General features: G+C 48.2%; 1 protein-coding gene across 6 annotated transcripts in view; it reads right to left on the reverse strand.

The window, feature by feature from the left end:
- The window catches only part of CIITA (class II major histocompatibility complex transactivator), a 45319-nt gene extending 34986 nt beyond the window's left edge, over positions 1-10333 (reverse strand). For 2 of the 6 annotated variants that reach the window (XM_059153919.1, XM_059153918.1), the window contains exon 1: positions 356-858. In XM_059153919.1, coding sequence (XP_059009902.1) covers positions 356-554 — 199 coding nt within the window. In that variant the 5' untranslated portion in view covers positions 555-858. Of the gene's footprint in view, positions 1-355; positions 859-1935; positions 2178-9937 lie in introns of those variants that run through there. The other 4 variants (XM_059153917.1, XM_059153920.1, XM_059153921.1 and 1 more) reach the window with 4 other exon arrangements.
- Positions 10334-20846: the final 10513 nt, after the last annotated feature.

Genomic DNA, 20846 nt, shown 5'->3' on the forward strand with positions numbered 1-20846 from the left:
CGGCTCTCCAGACTCTAGGAGGCGCGGAGGGTGTGTGAGTCCCGGGTTTGGCTCCCGCGCTGGGCTCCGCTCCGCACGCTCCTCCCGCGCCCCAGAAGTGCCAGCAGACGTCAGCCTCCCGCCCGCCTCCCCTTGCCGCGCGCTCTGGGCCCCGCGACCCTGCGCCGCTGTCCGACTCCGCGCCGTCTGGTCCCTGTGTTTCAGGCTGGGGATGCTGCAAACGCGGACTTTCCCGGGTCTGCACTCCGCACGCGCCCTTTCCCTTCCAGCTTTCCAAGAAAGCAGCTGCCAGCCTCTGAGCTCGATTGCCCGGCCGACTTTCTGGGGTGCAGGGTGGGGAGCCCTGGTTACCTACCGCCGCTCCCGGCTCCCCGGAGTCCCGCGTGCTCCCAGTGCTTCCTGCCGGCTCTGGGGCTGAGGCGAAACTGGGCCGGGTCTGTTGGCCAGCCACCCCATCTCACCCCCCTACAGGCGTCCTTTTCTCTTTCACTTTCTCTCAGCGCTGGGATTTGGGCCAAGCTGGGGAGTAAGCAGGCTTGCTGCACCCACCGCATGCTTTCTCCCAAGCACCCAGCTCACTGTCCCAACACTCATGGGCACTCCCAGAGCGTCCATCAGCTCCTGGAAATGGCCAGTCCCCTGCTTCTGGGGAGGCAGCACGCCTGGGGGGTAAGCCAATTGCAAGCACTGACTTGTGGGCTGTTCACGCTGGCTCTGGGGTGGCCTCCATGTGTCTCTAGCTCAGCCCAGCTATGAAGGTGGCAAACCACCCTTACAAGCAACACGGACCCAGAGACTTGCTCAATGAGCCATACCCTCCTGGGAAGCCAAATGCCCTCCAGAGGCAAGAGAAAATGCCCCTGGGACCTTTGTGGGCTGGAAATTCAGCCTTGACAAGCCAGCCTCCCCATCACCACATCCCTGGGACTCCATTCCTCCTGCCTTTTCCTCTTCTGGAGGTCCTGGACCTCAGCGCCACCCACCATGAGACTGCGGGGAGAGCACTTCCCTTCCCAGGCTTGGAGTTCCTGTCTGGAATTGAAGGGGTGGCTCGAGGTCACTCCTGACCTCTCCTTCCCCATCAAAACTCCTCACAAGCTCTATCCAGCAGAGCTGGCAGACACGCCGTCAACGCGTGGGTCCAGAGGAAGACATCTCACCGGTGTCTGAGGACAGGAGTCTCATCCCTCCAAAACGCACAACACATCGACACCAGCAATGCTGGGCTTCTGTGATGATATTTGGTTCCTACAGTGTGCCCAGCAGTGTGCTGGACTTCGCTTCCTCACCATTACCCTGTCATAGAGTTTTTAACAGCCCAGGAAGAGAGCCTCAAAGATAGTTGGGGACATATTCTGCATCACATCCCACCCAGCCAGCAAGCAACTAGGATTCAAACCCGCCACGCTGACTTCAGAGCTGGGGCCATCTGTCTTTTTGCCCCCAACTGCTCCCCCCAAACAGAATTCAGAAACTGGGGAGAGGCGAGCATCTGTCCAGCCGGCTGGGGCTCAGCAGCTACACCCAGGACTCCGGCTTTGATTTTCCTGCTTCTCCCGGGGAATGGGGTGAGGGCTGGCAGGGATCCTGTCCTTCAAGGGCACCCCTCTGTGTTTACCTGGTAGAGAGAGGACCTGTGGTTGGCTGAGCTGAGCCATCCGCACTGAGCGCGAACGACACGCCTCCTGCAAGTTGGCCCTCTAGAACCCTTCAGCGCTGATAAAGTGCTCTCACGTGCGGGGCACCTGCGCCAATCTGAATGCCCCTCAAGTAGAAAGAAATAATCAACCACCTCACTTTTCCCAACAGCCCCGACAGGACAAGGACCCCTCTCTCTGCCCCGACCCCCCAGTTCAGAGATGGTGGGGCCAGCGGAGACCTTACCCTAAATCAAGAAGCCTTCTCAGACCCCGACTTCCTTCACCCCCCTTTTACCTTGGGGCTCTGGCAGGTAGGACCCCGCAGGGCGTGGAGCCAAGCAACGCATGGTGTGGGAGACCCTGTGGGGCAGTGGCTTCAGGAGACTGGCAGCTCCCCCTGGGGCCCTCAGCCTGTCCAACGATGCCTCTGAATGCCTAGTTCAGGAGCAGAGAGCTTCATCTCCAGCTTATCCACCTGTACGAGTCAGGAGCCCACAAAGACTAAGCCAGCGTGCAAAGGAAGCAAGCAAGGGACCAACAGAAAACTCCCCCCTCTGTGAAGTGGCATCAAGCCGTTGCATTTCTCTGTCTAAAACTCTCTAATTTGCCCACACTCCCTTAAGCCCTCCCCGTGCCTCTTGTGGTAATTTCAGTTCCTTGTTGTGGACCAAATTGGGTAACTGCAGAAGATTGAGAGTTGTCTCTTCTAGAGGGACCTTTGACAAAATGACATTCTGAAATCATGGTGACCCCAGTGGAGCCTCACTGGTACCAACTGCCAATTCCTGCCATCTTCTGCACTACAGGGCCAGGATCTGAGCCCCTCAGATACCTCAAAACAAGCTGGGCACCCCCAGCTGGGGTCCAGCAGGTTTTCAAGATTCTATTTTTCCTCCACCATCCCCACACCAAACTGCCGGGAATTGCCCCAGTGATTACGTGTGGTCCACTCATGATTTTTATTCCAAGACATTGGACCAGAATGTGAATGCCACATAAAACAATGTTATCCCAGATGCAGTCTACTTACAGCTAGATGGTTTGGGGTGACCCACAGGGGGAAAGTTAGTGCCTCTGCAGGTCTCTACCCATGCTTCTGATGGCATCTGGGGGAAAGTGTTTGTCAAGCTAATAGGTCTTTAACACCTCTTGGAATGCAGGGTACATCCCTGTTTCCCAGAAAGCGATCCCTAGCTACAAGCCTTCAGCCAGACAACAGTATTTGACTTGTCTTGTGTAAACACTGCCCTGCCTTCCCGTCTCACAGTGCACTTCAGTGGGTGGCATACCTTTCACTTAAGATGGGCATAAACGTCCTGGGAAAAGAAAGTTGAATTAAAAAAAAAAAAAAAAGTGAGTGTTTTGAAAAAACACCTGTCGAGTAAATAATAGTACAGAAGTCGTGAGCTGGTCTGGAAGTGAATGAGGTTTGGGAAGCAGTGACGAGGTCCTCCTGCCTGTATTTTTACTGAAAGAGCACTGGGTTGGGAACCTGAAGAGCTGGCATCGAGCCCCTGCTCTTACTAGCAGGTGCATGACCTTGGACCCCTCACTTCCCTTATGTGGACCTCAGTTTCCCCACCTACGAAATAAAGATAATGGTGCCTATCTTTGTAACGTGGTTATTTTGAAACAGTCCCTGCTTTTAGAAGGCCCAGGGAGGAAGTAGGCAGACACGTGGGAAATGCTCATAGTCAATTTGAAACACAGTCTTGCCTTGGGAGGCTAATACAACAAGATAGGACAAATATTAGAAATCTCAAGAAATCTCATCTTCCCACGACCTGTTGCCAAGGGAGAGGCACCTGCCCACTCACTTGTCTCAAGCCCCTTATGAGAGGCCCTTCCTGTCCTCAGAGGAAGCCAGTTCTGACGGCCACGACCGAGATAGTTCTGAATTGGGTTCATGGCAGGACAGAGTTGGCAATGAGAGTGACTCCGACTGGGGTGCACCTGCCTGGGTGCACTAGGTCTGACCTCATCTTTGCCACCTGGTCTTTCCACATCCTCACTGACCCCCAACCTGCTGCCATCCCCCAGACCCATACTCAAGACCCAAACCTGACCATGCATGTGTCCAGCAGGTCTGGGTGCTGACATGTACAAGGCTGCATGTTTGGCAGATGCCAGAAGCTGTGGATAAGCACAAGGAGGACCCCACCCCCCACCCCATAGAGAAACCGAGGAGGAGCCATTGGGGTGCCCAGCCAGGAGCTGATGGGGTCTGAATTTCAGCAGGGGCAGTGGAAACAAAGAGATGAAGACTGGGCAGGCTAGCATTATAGCAGAACTAGAATGCCAAGCCTCCTGCATGGGCAGGGCAAAGAGCAGGACAGAGGGGCTGAGCTGAGCGCAGGATTTGTCCCTATGAAAGCATCCTGCCTTCCTCCCGTTAGTGGTCCTCTTTGAAACTCCCTCTGAGACGGTGATCATTCTCACAAGCGAGCCAGGGCTGCTTTGAATATAATCAATTCCCTCCTGATTAGGGAGCTCTCTCTGTGGCTCCTCAAGCCAGCCCGGCCCTGAGCATGTAAATTTCTTTTCCTGCAGACAGGATCCAGCAGGACAAAAGATCACTGGTTACCAGGAGAAGCATTGAGCAAGTTGCCAGGCAGGGTCCTCTGTGAAGTCCCAAGGGAAGGACATGGGGGAAACTTCTCTTCTGAGTAAGCTTATCATCCCCAGCTGTGGTGTCCCCAAATAGAACAGCTCGCCCTACGTGGGTACCTCTGCTCGTGCAAGGCTGAGCTCCTGCCTTCTCCCCGTCGGGCTCTATTTTAGCCATCATTCAAGGTCAAGGCCTGAGTTCTTGCTTTCAGCATCCTTCCACATAACATCAATCTTGGGCTTTACTCATTTTTAGAAAACTTGTTGCTGCTTTGTACTTGGCAATGCATGGGTGAACTTCCCATTTCAGAAGTAGAGACTGTGCTGCCTTGGATTAGATCATGAGGTTGCTACTGTCTGGGACCCAGTGATTTCTTTTCTTCCTTAAAAGTCACACCACTCCAAGATTTTTTGAATGAAAGAACTGAAGTTTGGATTAGCACGATCAAGGCAGGCTCAGGTTCCCAATGGTGAAGGGTCCCCTCTTCCCTAGGTTGTAATTACCTTTTCTTATGCTTGTGGGTGACCATCATGATCCCTAGTGGGGGCTTAGACAATGATTAAGGAGGAGGGAAGAAGTGTAAGGAAGGAAGGGAAAGAGGTGAGTAGAGATGTAGGTGACTAGATACAATAAAACTGGTATGTATCCAAATGAGGCCCATAGGAAGGTGCGTGAGAGCGCAGACCTAGAAGTCAGCGAAGACAGGAGCAAATGAGTTGGTAGGGAGGCAGGTAGATAAATTGATACATAAAACTATAATTAGTTAGATAGATTGATTGGTAAATGTGTGCAAGTGGAAAACATATAAGATGATGGGTTGAGGGGAGCCTGGGTGGTTCAGTGGGTTAAAGCCTCTGCCTTCAGCTCGGGTCATGATCCCAGGATCCTGGGATCAAGCCCCACATCGGGCTCTCTGCTCCTCAGATCGCCTGCTTCCTCCTCTCTGCCTGCCTGCCTCTCTGCCTACTTGTGATCCCTGTCTGTCAAATAAATAAATAAAATCTTAAAAAAAAAGATGATGGGTTGATAAGTAGATATTGGTAGGTGGATAAGTAGATCAGGTAAGTTTGAAGGCAGGCAGCTAAGTGGCTGGGCAGGTGCCTAGAGAGAGGAATGGATCCTAAGGAAGGACACCAGTAAGCTGCTTAAGGTAACAACAGAGAACAGAAACCGGCTCTGGTTGGGTCAGGTGCCCGGCTTGGAGCCAAGAAGAGAATGGAACAGGACACACTGGTCAGCCTGGGAAAACCCATGGGGAAGTGCCAACTTCCGGGTGCAAGTGCTTTTCCTTCTGTGGCTCCTGGGGGTGACAATGAAGTGGGTCTGGCTGGCGGGGAAGTCATCCAAGGTGAATGGATGACAGTTGTTCCCTCCAGCATGTCTCCTTCCAGGAGGCAGAGTAGGATCCCTCCAGATCGGAGCAGGAACAGGTCTTGGGAAGAGAAAGAGGCAGGTGGGAAGGCACAGAGCCTCTCCTGTCTGAGTTCCAGGCTCCGGGGCTAAGTGCCAAATGAGGAAGGAAGCCAGAGGAAATGTTTGGCAGTGTGAGGCACGTCCCTTCCTTTCCAATAAATCAGGCAACATCCTAGAGGGAGACTTTGTTCTATGGTTCCTACAACAGAGTCCTTGTGGCCAAATGTAACACATCTTGAACACCTAAAGTGGCCAAATAATGAGAAAGAGCCAAAGCAAACAATAAAATAAAACATCCCAGGGACTGGGAGGTGGGGAGATTCCTACGGCTTCTGAGAACCCATGCCCAAAGGCACCACCGGGCAAACTCTCCATTAGACCCAAGCCGGCTGTTCACGTTGGGGCTGTAGCTGCCCAAACACCAGCCCTGACATCGATGAGTCAGAATCCATTCTCTCCTTGCTGGAAATGCAAGCACCCTACATTAGATAATAGTCACTGGGTACCATTGTTGCCTCCATTTTACAGATGTGGAAAACTGAGGCCCAGAGATGTTCCAGAAGGAGCTCATAGCCACAGTCCTTGGAATTAGGGAGCTATGACTGGCACTCAGGCAGTCTGAGGGCAGAGACCATGTACTAGCCCAATGGTGGGGGTCCATTGAGGCGCTTCTCAGATATACACAGCACCCAAGCCCTCAGCATTGTGTTTTGCATGGAGTAGTTGTCAAGATATTCCGTGCGGCCCCCCAGTGAGACTGTAGACACGATTGTTTTCTCTGCATCTCAAACCTCTGGTTTATTCTTCCTTGTCCAATTCTCCCTGCTGTGACCTCTATCCAAGGCCAAGCACTGCCTTAGATAGTTTCCAGCTACCATCTCACTTAATTTAACCCTCACTCTAGCACTGAGGGCTTTATATCACCACACCTATACACAAGATGAAGAAACAGAGGGTCAGAGTGGTCCCGTCACAGGGCCGAGGTCACATGGTTTGTAAGAAGCAGAGCGTGGCCTCTCACCCAGAGCTCTCCAGTGTCCAGCCTGGTCCTTCTCCATCACTGTCAACATCACTGCCTCTTCTCTGTCCCCAGACTGCCTGACATGCACTGCCACCCACTGTCACCAAAGAGTGCCCTGAGTGTTTTTGCTCTGATTCCCCAGGGAAGCTTCTGGGTTGTGTCAGGACAAAGATCTGGCCTCTCAGGCCTCCCCCCATCCCCCGAGCTTGCCTGGGGTTGGATGCACCCATGATGCCTCAGGTAGCAGAGTCGGACCTCCAGGGTCGCAGCCCCAGACGTAGGCTTTCTGCACAATCACACCAAGGCACCATGGTAGTCAAAGGTGACTTCTGAATCAGTTTGAAGTTTCAGGCCTAGTTTCAGTTTGAAGATAATTAACCTGTTTTGGCTAGATTTACGGTATCCCTTGGGTTGTTTAGAAGAAGCAGCCAAGCAGAAAGTGCAGCAGTAGCTCTGGCCTCAGGACACCCAATAGTCCCCTTCGCAGGCCATCTCTTAACCAATCTGTGCCTCAGCTTGCCATTCTGTAAAGTGAAAATAATGGTGGTACCTGAGCCATCCACCCACCCAGACACCCCTCCCCGCCCCCCTCCATCCATCCATCCATGCAACCATCCAACATTCAACAATCGACATCACACACCTACCCAGCACCAGGCACCGTGCTAGGCATCTGGGATACCATATGATCAAAATACAGATCCCTGCCCACGTGAAGCTTATTTCCTAGTGGGAGAGCAGACAACAAACGACAAACATAATACAAAAGTAAAGTATATAGGAGGTGAAAACGTCAGTCTAGGGGGTGGGCTCAGAATGTGGATGGGGACCTACAATTCTTTTTTTTTTAATGTTTTTAAGATTTTATTTATTTACTTGTCAGAGAGAGAGAGAACACAAGCACGGGAAGTGACAGGTAGAGGGAGAAGCAGGCTCCTCACTGAGCAAGGAGCCCAATGCAGGACTCAATCCCGGGACCCTGGGACCAGACCTGAGCTGAAGGCAGATGCTTAAATGACTGAGCCTTCCCTCACGTGGGGACCGCAGTTCTAAAGGGGATGCTCGGGATAGGCCTTGCTGAGAAAGTGAAATCTGAGCAAAGAGCTAAGCAGGAAGGCCAAGAGGCTATCTGGAGAAGAATGTTCCAGGTAGTAGGAAGAGCACATGCCAAGGTCCTGTGGTAGAGAACATGCCAGGCCTGTCCCAGGGCTAGTGGGGTTGCCAGTGTGGCTGGAGGAGATGAGCAGAAGTAGGGGATGAGAGACGGAGAGTCCGTCTGTGATGAGCCTTGTGGGCCACTGTCTGGATCTGGCTTCTTCTCTGAGTGATGGGGAGCCAGTGCAGGGTTTAGAGCTGTGGAGAGGGAAGATCACTAAGGGCTGTGGAGAGAGTTATAAAACCTTCACAGGGTGATTTCCTCTTCTGAACCCCCGTTGAAACCAGAGTCGGGGCCCTTTCTTTACAGAGCACACAATGCCCTTCCCCTATTCCCTCTTCCCCTAAGAAGGCTGCTCCCTCTGTCCTCTATCACAGCGGCACACCCTGTAGCCCTGTCAGGTTTGGGGGGGCTGAGCTGGAGGACAGGAAGAGAGGGTAGGGAGAGGGGGCGCCTTGCTCTTCTCTGTCTCCCACTCCGCTGTAGACCACGTCACTGAGCCCAGTTCCCTTTCTAGAGTCACATGGGCTCAGACACAAAAATATGACATCCCTAGGGAGGAAACTGAGTTAAATAACAGGAACCAGCAGACGGGGGGTGGGGTGTTGAGGTGTCAGGCAGCCTCCCCATAAAGGAGCAAGGAGCGTGCCGTTTGTAGAGAAGGAAGGCAGAGTTGACTCCCCCCCCCACTGCCCCCTTGCCATCCCAGAGTGGCTTCTCCACCCCCGTCAAGACCACACAGGCTGCCTGCACCCCCATGAAGAAATCAGGGAGGTCCTTCAGGTGGGAAAGGGGGAGAGTAAGAGACACGTCCAAGAAACCAACAGACACCATCTGGACGAGAACTTAACCACTAGGAAAACCAACCCTTTGTAAATCCACATCTGGGCAGAAGAGTAAGAGAAACGCATACACCGCCCCCCACCCCCCAGTAACCCAATCAAGACCATCAGAAGGCTTTTCAGTCCTCAAAGCCAGGTTGGGGATAAAGTTTGTCTGCGTTCAAATCCAGCTTCCACCACCTCCCACCTGGGGACCCCGTGATGGGGTCACCTTGGGTGGGGGGCACATCTGGGTTTCCCTCGTTTGGTTAGAACTGAGGGCTTAGTTGGGACCAGGCACGCGGCCAATACTCAATCAACGTGAATCCTCGTGATCTTCTCCCACTTCGAGTAACTCCGAAACCATAAGGGTCCCGTGAATGCCTAAAATCTGCGGCGATCTATCATAAAATCGGGAAAGCCCAGATCTGGGTGGAGCAGGAGGCATAACAGACCTGCCTCTTTAGGAAGAATGTTGTTGGCAACGGAGCGAGAACCTCTGCAACAGGGAAGGAAGACCTACACGGTCTGCGGGGTCAGGGGCGTGGGTGGGGGCACCTTGGTGAGGGCTTATTTTTCCGATGGAAGATGCATCAAGTGTCGTCAGTGCCCTAAAAGTAAGACACTCTTCCTCTCTTTTCTCTGAACGGGTTCCTGTTCTCGGTCTCTGTCTCCCTCCTTCTCTCTCTTCTGTCTCACCCTTTCGATTTCTGTCTCTCGCTGATGTGCAGGTGTACACACACACACATGTGCACATGCACACACGGGCGCACACACCACAGATGCACGTACATGTGCCCACAGAGTATCCTCTGTCCTCCAGCTTCCTGGCTTGTCCTCTCTTCTGGCACCTGGTTTCTCCGTGTTCAACCCCACCGAGTGCCTGAAGCTGTCTTCCCCACTGGACCGTGAGCCCCTGGCAGACAGGAGTGCATCTGTAGCCCCCAGCCGGTCCCCAGCACAGTGCCTGACACATCAAGGCCACTCAGAGTGTAAATCAAGCAGGCGTTTGTTTGCATGCCTCTGCGATGGTCTTTTCTTACGCAGAGCGGAAGGGTACTCAGGGGGGGCTCCAGGATACCCAGGATCAGACAGGGTCCTCGGAGCACTTGCTGCTCCCGCCAGCTCCTCAGAGGCCCTGACTCCTGCCCAGCTCTACCTTCGCATCTGGGGATAAGGATGAGCATAAGGAGCCTCCTTTCAGAGAGGAGGAAAAACCCATCCATGCACTGCCTACGGTCAATCACTGCTACTTGGGCGAAGGGGAAACTGACTTACCACCATGGTCCGAGCCAGGGTCCCTCTCAGCCACCGGGAGCTGCCACCCACTCCACGCCCACCTCAAGAGGGCCAAGTCTGGGTCTCCTCTCTCCAGCAGGGTCAAGGAGATCTTCCTGGCCAGGGCCTCGCCATCAGGCTCACGGAGCAGGGCACAGTGGTACTCCCGGGACAGGAGCTCCTTCTCCAGCATGTGGTCCAGGAGGGCCTGCACCTGACTTGGCCGACGGCCGGACAGCAGCATCTGGACCCGCGTCAGGATGCTCTGGAAGTGGTTCATGGCAGGGCTCGGAGGCAGGCCAGCTGCCTCAGCCAAAGCCTAGGATCTCTGCTCGCACAGCCTGCAGCATCCAAAACATGAAGTGAAAAACAGGATGAGGGAAACTCTGCAGTTGGGTGCCGTTAATTCCTGCTTGGGCAGGTTTCCTCATTTGTGTCGTAGGCTGGGGTGCCTGATGTCTGGTTGGAAATGGGTGCTCGGGCTCGTTGGGACCCCACCGCTATTGGCTGGGACCGGCCACGTGCCTGGGTCAGAGCAGCCCCAGCCTGCACGTTTCCATTTGATCCAGCCTGGTATTCTCTAAACGGGATGCGAACTTGCCTCTCTGGGAACTTACCCCAGTGATGGTCCTTTTCAGAAGTTTTATCACTGCAAGAAGGCAGTCGGGGCGTAGAGGTTAAAGAGTTGGCTTGGGAGCCAGTCTGCCGGGGTTGAAATCCCAGCACTGCTTCCTAATTATATGAACTTGAGCAACTTGCTCAAACTCTTCCCAGCCCCCATTCCTGCACCTGAAAAGGTTGGATGATGGTCCTCGTCCTCAACGCCCAGTTAGACGGAGTGATGACCACAGGCCTGATCTCAGAGAGTCATTGGAAGAATTAAATGAGATAATGTCTGCAGAGCACCTAGCATGTTATCTACAGCATGACAATCGTTCAAGAAAGATGAACCATTATTATTATTATTGTTGTTATTATTATTACTATTGGTCATGCACACGGCTGTCATCTTGGGCTTACCCTCACTAAACCTCAGTCCCCTCCTTAGCAAAAATCTCCCAGGGAAAGTTATCCACCCTCATTAAGTTTACCTGAGGATTAAAAAAGATAATGCATTGAATTGAATGAGTGAATTGAATTGAATGAATGAATTGAATATTGAAAGGGCTTAGCGCTAGACCTAGTAAGCACTGACTGTATACAAATAACTATCTCAGATTTCCTAATGCAAAAAAGAGAGGCCTTGTGTGGGAGACAGTCTATTTGAGGATTCTATTCGGGAATTTCCCAGCCCAGGGGTGCCTGGGCAATGCAATCCCTTGGGCATCTGATTCTTGGTTTCCTCTCCATTCATGGTCTTAGGATCGTGAGATCTGGCCCGGAACTGGGCTCCGTGCTCAGTGTGGAGTCTGCTTGAGATTCTGTCTTTCTCTCCTTCAGTCCCTCCCACTCATGCTCTCTCTCTCTAATAAATAAATGATTCTTTTAAAAAAAAGTTCCCAACCCAATTTTTTTTTTTTTTTGGTCATAACTGATTGTTTTCTTTTATCATTTTGAAACACATCGGTGATCTCATTTCCTAGCCTGGCCTCAGCTCTACCATCTCTCAGATGGGCCCATTTGCTTGTTCATTTAAGTGAGACAAATAAGGATCTCAACTTCAGTAGACCCAAGTAGCTCCTTTCTGAGCTACTCTACCACAGATAACAACTAACAACTCTGGGGCGGGGTGGAGGGGGGGCACAAAAAACCAACTACCTAAAGGCACGGAAGAGGGACCAGAGCTGGAAGATACTAGAAGGGAATCAACACAGGAAAGATAAGAATACCTCCAGTGAGTTTCAGCCTGAGGTTTTAGCCTGAAGGCTAAAGACTCCATTATGCTGTGCAGGACAACAAAAACTCTTAAAAAGTGCAAAGTTTAGCTGCCCTGAACAACCAGAGGACAGAATCCAGGCTAAGGATAGCTGCTGGAAAGTGGGTGTAGAAATTCCAGAAGCAGGGGAGGGAGAAGTTCTTTCCCATTCTGTGTAGAAACTGCCCAGATACCTAGCTGACTTCTGAACCATGTGCACATTCACAGTCAGACTCCAAACAGCTCAGCTAAGGCTAAAGGAACTGAATTGAGATTTGAATTGCAACTTAGCACAAGGGTGGGGAGGGAGGAGAAGACTGCATTTGATTCCAGCCAAGTTAGGAGCCCGCTAAATCAACAACAAAAAATTGACACAGTTCAGATTATACCGATCCAGAGTGTTTGCAACAAATGGATGTGCCGTATACATCCAAAATTCCTTGACCAGGGACCCATTTTCAAGAGAAAAAGACAATGGAAACTGACCTCTAGATGACCCAGATGTAGAAACTGGGAGACAAGGATTTTTAAAGCAGTGACTCTATGAATGAAAAAGACATAAAGTGGGCTCCCAGCTGGCTCACTTGGTGGAGCATGTGATTCTTGATCCTGGGGTGGCGAGTTCAAGCCCCTTGTTGGGTGTAGAGTTGACTTAAAACAATAAAATCTTTTTTTTTTTTTTTAAAGAAACATTTCATGGGTGGGCATTTCGGCCAAGAAGACATCCAGATGGCCAACAGACATGTGAAACAGTGCTCTACATCACTCACATCATGGAAATACAAATCAAAACCATAATGAGATACCACCTCACACCAGTCAGAATAGCTAAAATGAATAAGTCAGGAAATGACAGATGCTGGCGAGGATGTGGAGAAAGGGGAACCCTCCCACACTGTTGGTGGGAATGCAAGCTGGGGCAGATACTCTGGAAAACAGCATAGAGGTTCCTCAAAATGTTGAAAATAGAGCTATCCTGTGACCCAGAAATTGCACTACTGGGTATTTACCCTAAAGATACAAACGTAGTGATCCAAAGGGGCATGTGCACCTCAATGTTTATAGCAGCAATGTCCACAATAGCCAAACTATGTAAAGAGCCTAGATGTCCATCAACAGATGAATGGATAAAGAAGATGTGGTATATATATACACCACAGAATATTACTCAGCCATTAAAAAAATGAAATCTTGCTATCTGCAATGATGAAATGGAACTAGAGGGCATTATGCTGAGCGAAATAAGTCAATCAGAGAAAGACAATTATCATATGATCTCACTAGGATGTGAAATTTGAGAAACAAGGCAAAGAATCATAGGGGAAGAGAGGAAAAAAATGAAACAAGATGAAACCAGGGAGGGAGACAAAGTATAAGAGACTCTTGGTCTCAGGAAACAGACTGAGGGTTGCTGGGGTGGAGGGGTATGGGAGAGAGTGCATGGCTGGGCGATGGACTTTGGGGAGGGTATGTGCTATGACGAGTGCTATGAATTGTGTAAGACTATGAATCACCCGTATCCCTGAAACAAATAATATATTATATGTTAATAATTTAGAAAATAAGGGTGCCTGGGTGGCTCAGAGGGTTAAAGCCTCTGCCTTGGGCTCAGGTCATGATCTCGGGGTCCTGAGATCAAGCCCCGCATCAGGCTCTCTGCTAGGGAGCCTGCTTCCTCTTCTCTCTCTCTGCCTGCCTCTCAGCCTACTTGTGATCTTTGTCTGTCAAATGAATAAATTTAAAAAATCTTAAAAAAAAAACAAATAAAATTAAAAATAAATAAAAATGAAAATCCTTACCATGAAGATTAAAAATAAAAAATTAAATAAAATAATTTAAAAATAAATTAATTAATAATAAAGAAACCATTTGAAAGAAAGAAAGAAAGAATCATAAAGGATGTAAAGAAAAATATGCTCATAAAAGTGAAAAGATAGGAAATTTCAGCAAAAGAAATAGAAACCATTCAGAACTTACAAAATGGAAATTACTAAAAAAGGAAATATGATATATGAAATTTTGTCACTGGATGCAATTCACAGCAAAATGGGGAATGACAGAAGATACAAAGTTTCAGTTGGAGCAATAGAAAGTCTTTGATCTGCAAAACAGAAAAGATTGAGGAAATAAAATGAGTTTTGAGGATCTATGAGATAATGTCAAAAGCTCCAACTTTTGGGGCGCCTGGATGGCTCAGTGGGTTAAAGCCTTTGTCTTCAACTTAGGTCATGATCCCAGGGTCCTGGGATCGAGCACCGCATCAGGCTCTCCATTCAGCAGGGAGCCTGCTTTCCTCACTCTGTCTTTGCCTGCCTCTCTGCTTACTTGTGATCTCTGTCTGTCAAATGGATAAATAAAATCTTTAAAAAAATAAAAAGAAAATAAAACAAAAACTTTATACATAAAGGCAGAAGGTAGAAATTCCAAAACTCTTCTTACCTAACAAAGCGTTTATACTTTTCAGCACACAGAGATGTCGATGTAAGTTTTATTCCCAGGGCAACAAACCATCAATTAAGATGGTAAAAAGTGCATGCTTTTAGGCATTAAAGGTCATAATCCAAAGGATAAATCAATAATTTTTTCAGGCTCTGTATCTTAAAAGGCTACTTTGTACAAATAGCACTTTCGAGAATAGTTTTATAATCACAAGGCAAATGTCACATTTTCACACGTCTCCTCTCATGACAGGAGATGGAGATGGACACTTGCGCAAATTTTCTCAGCTTTATCAGAACTTGGGGATGTGGAAACAGCATTTAATTGCTGTAGGCAGAGTCGAAGAGGAAATTTCCTCCCCTTTTTTTTTCTGAGATTTCTCATCCCAGCAGTTAGGAGACCATGAGGTTTCTTGGACAAGGTAGTAATGCCCGTCCATTAGTCAAATGGATAGGCATTAAAGGTATGAGGAGCCTAAAACTTAGAGGAGTTTAGGAAAGAAGGAGCTAAAGGGAGGGTTTTTAAATTTTTTAAATTAATTATTTTTATTAACATATAATGAATTATTTGCCCCAGGGGTACAAGTCTGTGAATCATCAGGCTTACACACTTCACAGCACTCACCATAGCACATACCCTCCCCGGTGTCCATCACCCAACCACCCTCTACCTACGCCCCTCTCCCTGGCAACCCTCTGTTTGTTTCATGAGAATAAGAGTCTCTTATGGTTTGTCTCCCTCCCAGGGTACGGGACTCGATCCCAGGACCCTGAGATCATGACCTGAGCCGAAGGCAGCGGCTTAACCCACTGAGCCACCCAGGCGCCCTCTCCTTCTATTTTCAATGACAGCCTAGCTGGATATAGTATTCCTGGCTACATAGTTTTCTCATTTAGTGCTCTGAATATATGATGTCAGTCCTTTCTGGCCTGCCAGGTCTCTGTGGATAAGTCTGCTGACAATCTAATACTTCTACCATTGTATGTTACAAAGTTCTTGTATTGAGCTTCTTTCAGGATTTTCTCTTTGTCACTGAGGCTTGTAAGTTTTACTATTAGATGACAAAGTGTGGACCTATTTTTATTGATTTTGAGGGGGGTCTCTATGCCTCCTGGATTTTGATGCTTGTTCCCTTCGTCATATTAGGGAAATTCTCTATTATAATGTGCTCCAATATGCCTTCTGCCCCCCTCTCTCTTTCTTCTTCTGCTGGGATCCCAATTATTCTAATGTTGTTTCATCTTATGGTATCACTTATCTCTCGAACTTTCCCCTCCTGGTCCAGTAGTTGTTTGTCTCTCTTTTGCTCAGCTTCTTTATTCTCTGTCATCTGGTCTTCTATATCACTAATTCTCTCTTCTGCCTCATTTATCCTAGCAGTAAGAGCCTCCACTTTTGATTGCATATCATTAATAGCTTTTTTGATTTCATATTGGTTAGATTTTAGTTCTTTTATTTCTCCAGAAAGGGCTTTTATTTCTCCAGACAATGTTTCTCTAGTATCTTCCATGCCTTATTCGAGCCCAGCTGGCACCCTGAGAATCATCATTCTGAACTGTAGCTCTGACATATTACCAATGCCCATATTGATTAGGTCCCTAGCGTTTGGTACTGCCTCTTGTTCTTTTTTTTTTTTTTTTTTTTGTGGTGAGTTTTTCTGCCTTGTCATTTTGTCCAGATAAGAATATATGAATGAGGGTGCCTGGGTGGCTCAGTGGTTAAGCCACTGCCTTCGGCTCGGGTCATGATCTCGGGGTCCTGGGATCGAGTCCCGCATCGGGCTCTCTGCTCAGCAGGGAGCCTGCTTCCTACTCTCTCTCTCTCTGCCTGCCTCTCTGCCTACTTGTGATTTCTCTCTGTCAAATAAATAAATAAAATCTTTAAAAAAAAAAAAAAAAGAATATATGAATGAGAGAATAAAATACTAAAAGGGTTGCAAAGACCTCAAAAAATGCATTAACTAAATCAGAAGAGACCCCAAATCAGGGGGAGAAGAAAGATTGGTGAATAGAACAGAGCCACTCACTTGATACTGGGTATATTTTGGTCTCTTAGAATAAACTACCTCTCAAAATTTTAAAGAAACACACACACACACACACACAAGGGTAAAGACGATGAAAGGATGGAATATGACCGGAAAGATGAAAAAAAAAATCCATAAAAGGAATTGATAAGATAAGTTGATTGGAAAAAGAAAGAAGAAAAAAAAGGAGGCAGGGAGAGAATGTGCTCAGGGTGGAGACTAGAACAAAGCCCTGTCCTAGATTTAGGGTATATTTTGATCTATTAGAAAAAATTGTAGCCCAAAATTTTTTAGAAAAAAAAAAAGCCTATACGTATATAAAAAATAAGGTTAAATACAATGAAGGATAAAATATGACTATAATAATGAAAGTTTAAAAAGTTTGTTTGGTTTTTTTTTAAGATTTTATTTATTTATTTGACAGACAGAGATCACAAGTAGGCAGAGGCAGACAGAGAGAGAGAGGAGGAAGCAGGCTCCCTACTGAGCAAAGAGCCCGATGCGGGGCTCGATCCCAGGACCCTGGGATCATGACCTGAGCCGAAGGCACAGGCTTTAACCTACTGAGCCACCAAGGTGCCCCCAAAAGTTTTTTTTTTTTTTTTAAAGAAAGGTATTGTTAAGGTGAACTATTTTTAAAAAGAACCTTAGAAGAGAGGAAAAGTTAAAAAAAAAGAATAAGAAAAAAATTTTTAATTTAACTTTGCAAGACTAAAGGATCTTGGGGAGAAAACCATGAATTCTATGTGTGGCTCTCCCCTGGCTCTAGCGTTCTGCAGCTCTCATTGATTGGTGGATTTGGTCTTGGCTGGATGCTCTTGCTGATCTTCTGGGGAAGGGGCCTGTTGCAGAGATTCTCAAATGTCTTTGCCGGAGGCAGAATTGCGCCGTCCTTGCCCAGGGCGGGGCTAAGCAATCTGCTCAAGTTCGCGCTGGGAACCTTTTGTTCCCTGAACGCTTTCCGTAGGGTTCTGGAAGACGGGAATGAAAATGGCGGCCTCCAAGTCTCCAGCCCCAGAGGAGCCAGGAGCTCGGACCCCACTGTTCAGTGTGTCCTCGGAGAAAAGCTCTCAGTCCCTCCCGTCTCCCTGGTCTCTGGCCGCGCTCCCAGCTCACCCGGCCTGTGACCCAGCATTTCTGTCTCTGTCGCACGGCCCCGTTTGGAGTCTTCAAACCCAGCAGATGCCTGCCTCCAGAGAAGGAAGGTGAGTCTCCCCGGATCTGCCACTTGTGGGGTCTGTGCTTGAAAAGCAGTGGCCCAACTGTGCTGCAGATCATGGTTTAAGGTAACCCCAAGCGGAGAGCTCCCTCCTCAGCTCTACACCCAGACACCCCCGATCCTTCTGTGACCCCGCGGGACCTGAGCCCACATTGTCCCCACAAGGGCTCCTCCCCCACTTAGCCTCTGGAGCGACGTCCCTCAGTGGAGCAGACTTCCACAAGTTCGGATTTTGGGCCCTGCTGCTCCACCGCTTACCGGGAGCCGGCCCCTCCCCCCACGGTCTATCTTCCCGTCACTTTGGATTTACTTCTGCACATGTCCTACCTTCCAGAAAGTGGTGGGTTTTCTGTTTCTAGAATTGCTGCTCTTCTTCTCTTCAATCTCCTGCTGGGTTTGTACGTGTTCAGAATGGTTTGATAACCACCTACGTGAAGTCCTGCGACCTGATGTCGTCTCACTCTGCTACTCCTCCGCCATCTTGCCTCTCTTCACAAGGAGGTGTTTTTTTTTTTATTATTTATTTACCTTAAAAAAAAAAAAAAAAAAACTTGAGTGTTTAGAACAGTGTTAGATTTGCAGAAAAACCAAGAAGGTACCATACACCCTGAACCCAGTTTCCCCATTAGGAACATCTTAAATGAGTCTGTTACATTTGTCACAGTTAATGAAACAATATTGATGCATTATTATTCACTAATCCATACCTTCTTTAGATTTCCTTAATGTTTACCTGGTGTCCTTTTGTAAGTCTGGGATCCCATTTAGGATTCTCCCATGACATTTAGTCATTATATTTCTTTTGGCTTCTCTTGGATGTGACAGTTTCTCAGACTTTCCTTGTCCCCACCCCCACCCCATCCCTCAGCCCCGCAAAAGGGAGTTGTAATGACATACGGGAGTATGGATGGCTTATAATCTTCAGCCATGTTTGTGGAGAAGACAGCCGGGGGTCATTTACTGGGAGGGATAGGGAAACCATGTTCTTAGGCACTTGAGAGAGAGGACCAAGCCATGAGGACCCATCCCCACACATGGAAGGTGGGATAATGGATAATCAAACAGCCAACACTGGGGACACAGAACAAGGGATAAGGGTAGATTCTCTTAGCCACCTGTAAGGCTGCCTTCCTCCTTCCTAACAATCCATCCACTACCCTGTCATGTGCTTTGTCAGGAAAACTTGAATGCCAACCTCCACTCAACCACCGATTCACTGTACCACCACCGGCAAGACATTTCCTCTCTCTGGACCACAGTCTTGTCACCCGTGAAATATATGGTTCAGATTACATGATCCCTAGGATGTCTTTCAGTTTCGAAATACTGCAAGCGTTACCTAGCTGCAGAACCCACTGGTCCTAGGGCTCCACAATATTCCCCTGTGACAAGTCACAAGTGTTGCATTTCCCAGGTTCTTAGTCATTCGGGTCCCCCTGCATGACTTTTTTCTGCCCGCGTGATCATGTGTAGACTGATAATCAAATAATTTCAAGAAACAGAATGCAGCCGGAATTGAGAGTGGAATTCAGATTCTTCTGACAGGGAGTCTCCAAAGAGCTTCCACCCACCTGGCGGCCTTAGTTTGGTCATTTTCCCGTTGTGGGATTGTCAAAGAGAAATCACTGAAAGACATTAATGACATTAAAGACACTATCCTTTGATATGCATAAGAAGAAACAGCATTTTTCTCTAAAATTATCGGTTTTCCTTGGAAGTGTAGCCAGATGCCCCAATAACATATAAGGTATACTGATTCTGGAAGAAGTCACGGATGGGAAATCATGAGTGACCCATACCTCATAAGGTATGGAGAGATTGTACTGGCAGATCAGCTCAAGAGAAGATTCTGGAATGCCCATATCTGAATTCCTAGCCCTTAATAACCTCTTTTTTTTTTTTTTTTAAGATTTTATTTATTTATTTGACAGACAGAGATCACAAGTAGGCTAAGAGGCAGGCAGAGAGAGAGAGAGAGGAGGAAGCAGGCTCCCTGCTGAGCAGAGAGCCCGATGTGGGGCTCAATCCCAGGACCCTAGGATCATGACCTGAGTCGAAGGCAGAGGCTTTAACCCACTGAGCCACCCAGGTGCCCCCTTAGTAACCTCTTTTAAGGGTCTCTTAGAAATATAACATTCTCATGGACGTCACGGTTATTGGTTTTAATGTGTAAGACCACACTAGTATGAAAGAAGGAGAGAAAATTGTAAAGACTCAACCATTAAGCCTTCAGAACATGTCCTGTGTCCCAATGTATAATGGATCTGACCAACTTTATTTCAACAACCATTTAATTCCTCACGTGACAGATATAAATTGTGTTCGATTTATTGAAGCCACACTTACTCTGGAATGCTTACAAAAAACCTTTGTATCTATTTTTGTGTTGCTTTTTATTTATTTATTTTTGCCATCACAAATATGGCTGCCTTGTGTGTTTTATGCACATATGTAGGAATTTCCCTGGGGTGTATACTGAAGAGGGGACACTTTGGGTCTGTGTTTCTCCCGTTTTTTTTTTTTTTTTAAAGATTTTATTTGTTTATTTGACAGACAGAGATCACAAGTAGGCAGAGAGGCAGGCAGAGAGAGAGAGGAGGAAGCAGGCTCCCCGCTGAGCAGAGAGCCCGATGCGGGGCTCGATCCCAGGACCCTGGGATCACGACCTGAGCCGAAGGCAGAGGCTTTAACCCACGGAGCCACCCAGGCGCCCCTGTTTCTCCCGTTTTAATAGGTATCATGTAGGGGAACGCTGAAAGAAAAAATGCACACCTCCAACGGGAAGGCATTATAATGTTTACAGTGACCAATAGCACTGCGTGTTTCTAAAATTTCATTTTTCTTTTTTGAAGTGTATTTTGTTTTTATATAATTTCATTTTTCAGGATTTGCAACTTGATTAGCTCCCCCCTCCTGTGTGATATGACAAAACTAACTTGCAGTCCGCAGAGTAGTAGCTAAGGGTGAGGTACACATGGTTGGTCGGAAGTGCATGAAAATGAACAATCGTCAAATCGGGCTGAAGGAGAGAGAGAGAGAATCTCAAGCAGACTCTGTGCTGAGCACAGAGCCCAACACAGGGCTCGATCTCACGACCCTGAGATCACGACCTGAGTGGAAACCAAGAGTTGGATGCTTAACCAACTGAGCCACTCAGGTGCCCCCATAGTCTCGTCCTTTATGACTTCTTATATGTCTAAAATATCCAGTTAGGTTGAGTCATATAAAATTCTTGATATTTGTTTTAATCTACAAAAACAGCCATTTCGCATGGTGTAATTTAATATAGTGATAATGACGGGCCACTGGGGTGGCTCAGTCAGTTAAGTGTCCCACTCCTGATTTCAGCTCAGGTCTCAATCTCAGGGTC

The sequence above is a fragment of the Mustela lutreola genome, chromosome 17, assembly GCF_030435805.1.
Source record: "Mustela lutreola isolate mMusLut2 chromosome 17, mMusLut2.pri, whole genome shotgun sequence".
In the NCBI taxonomy this organism is placed as follows: Eukaryota; Metazoa; Chordata; class Mammalia; order Carnivora; family Mustelidae; genus Mustela; species Mustela lutreola.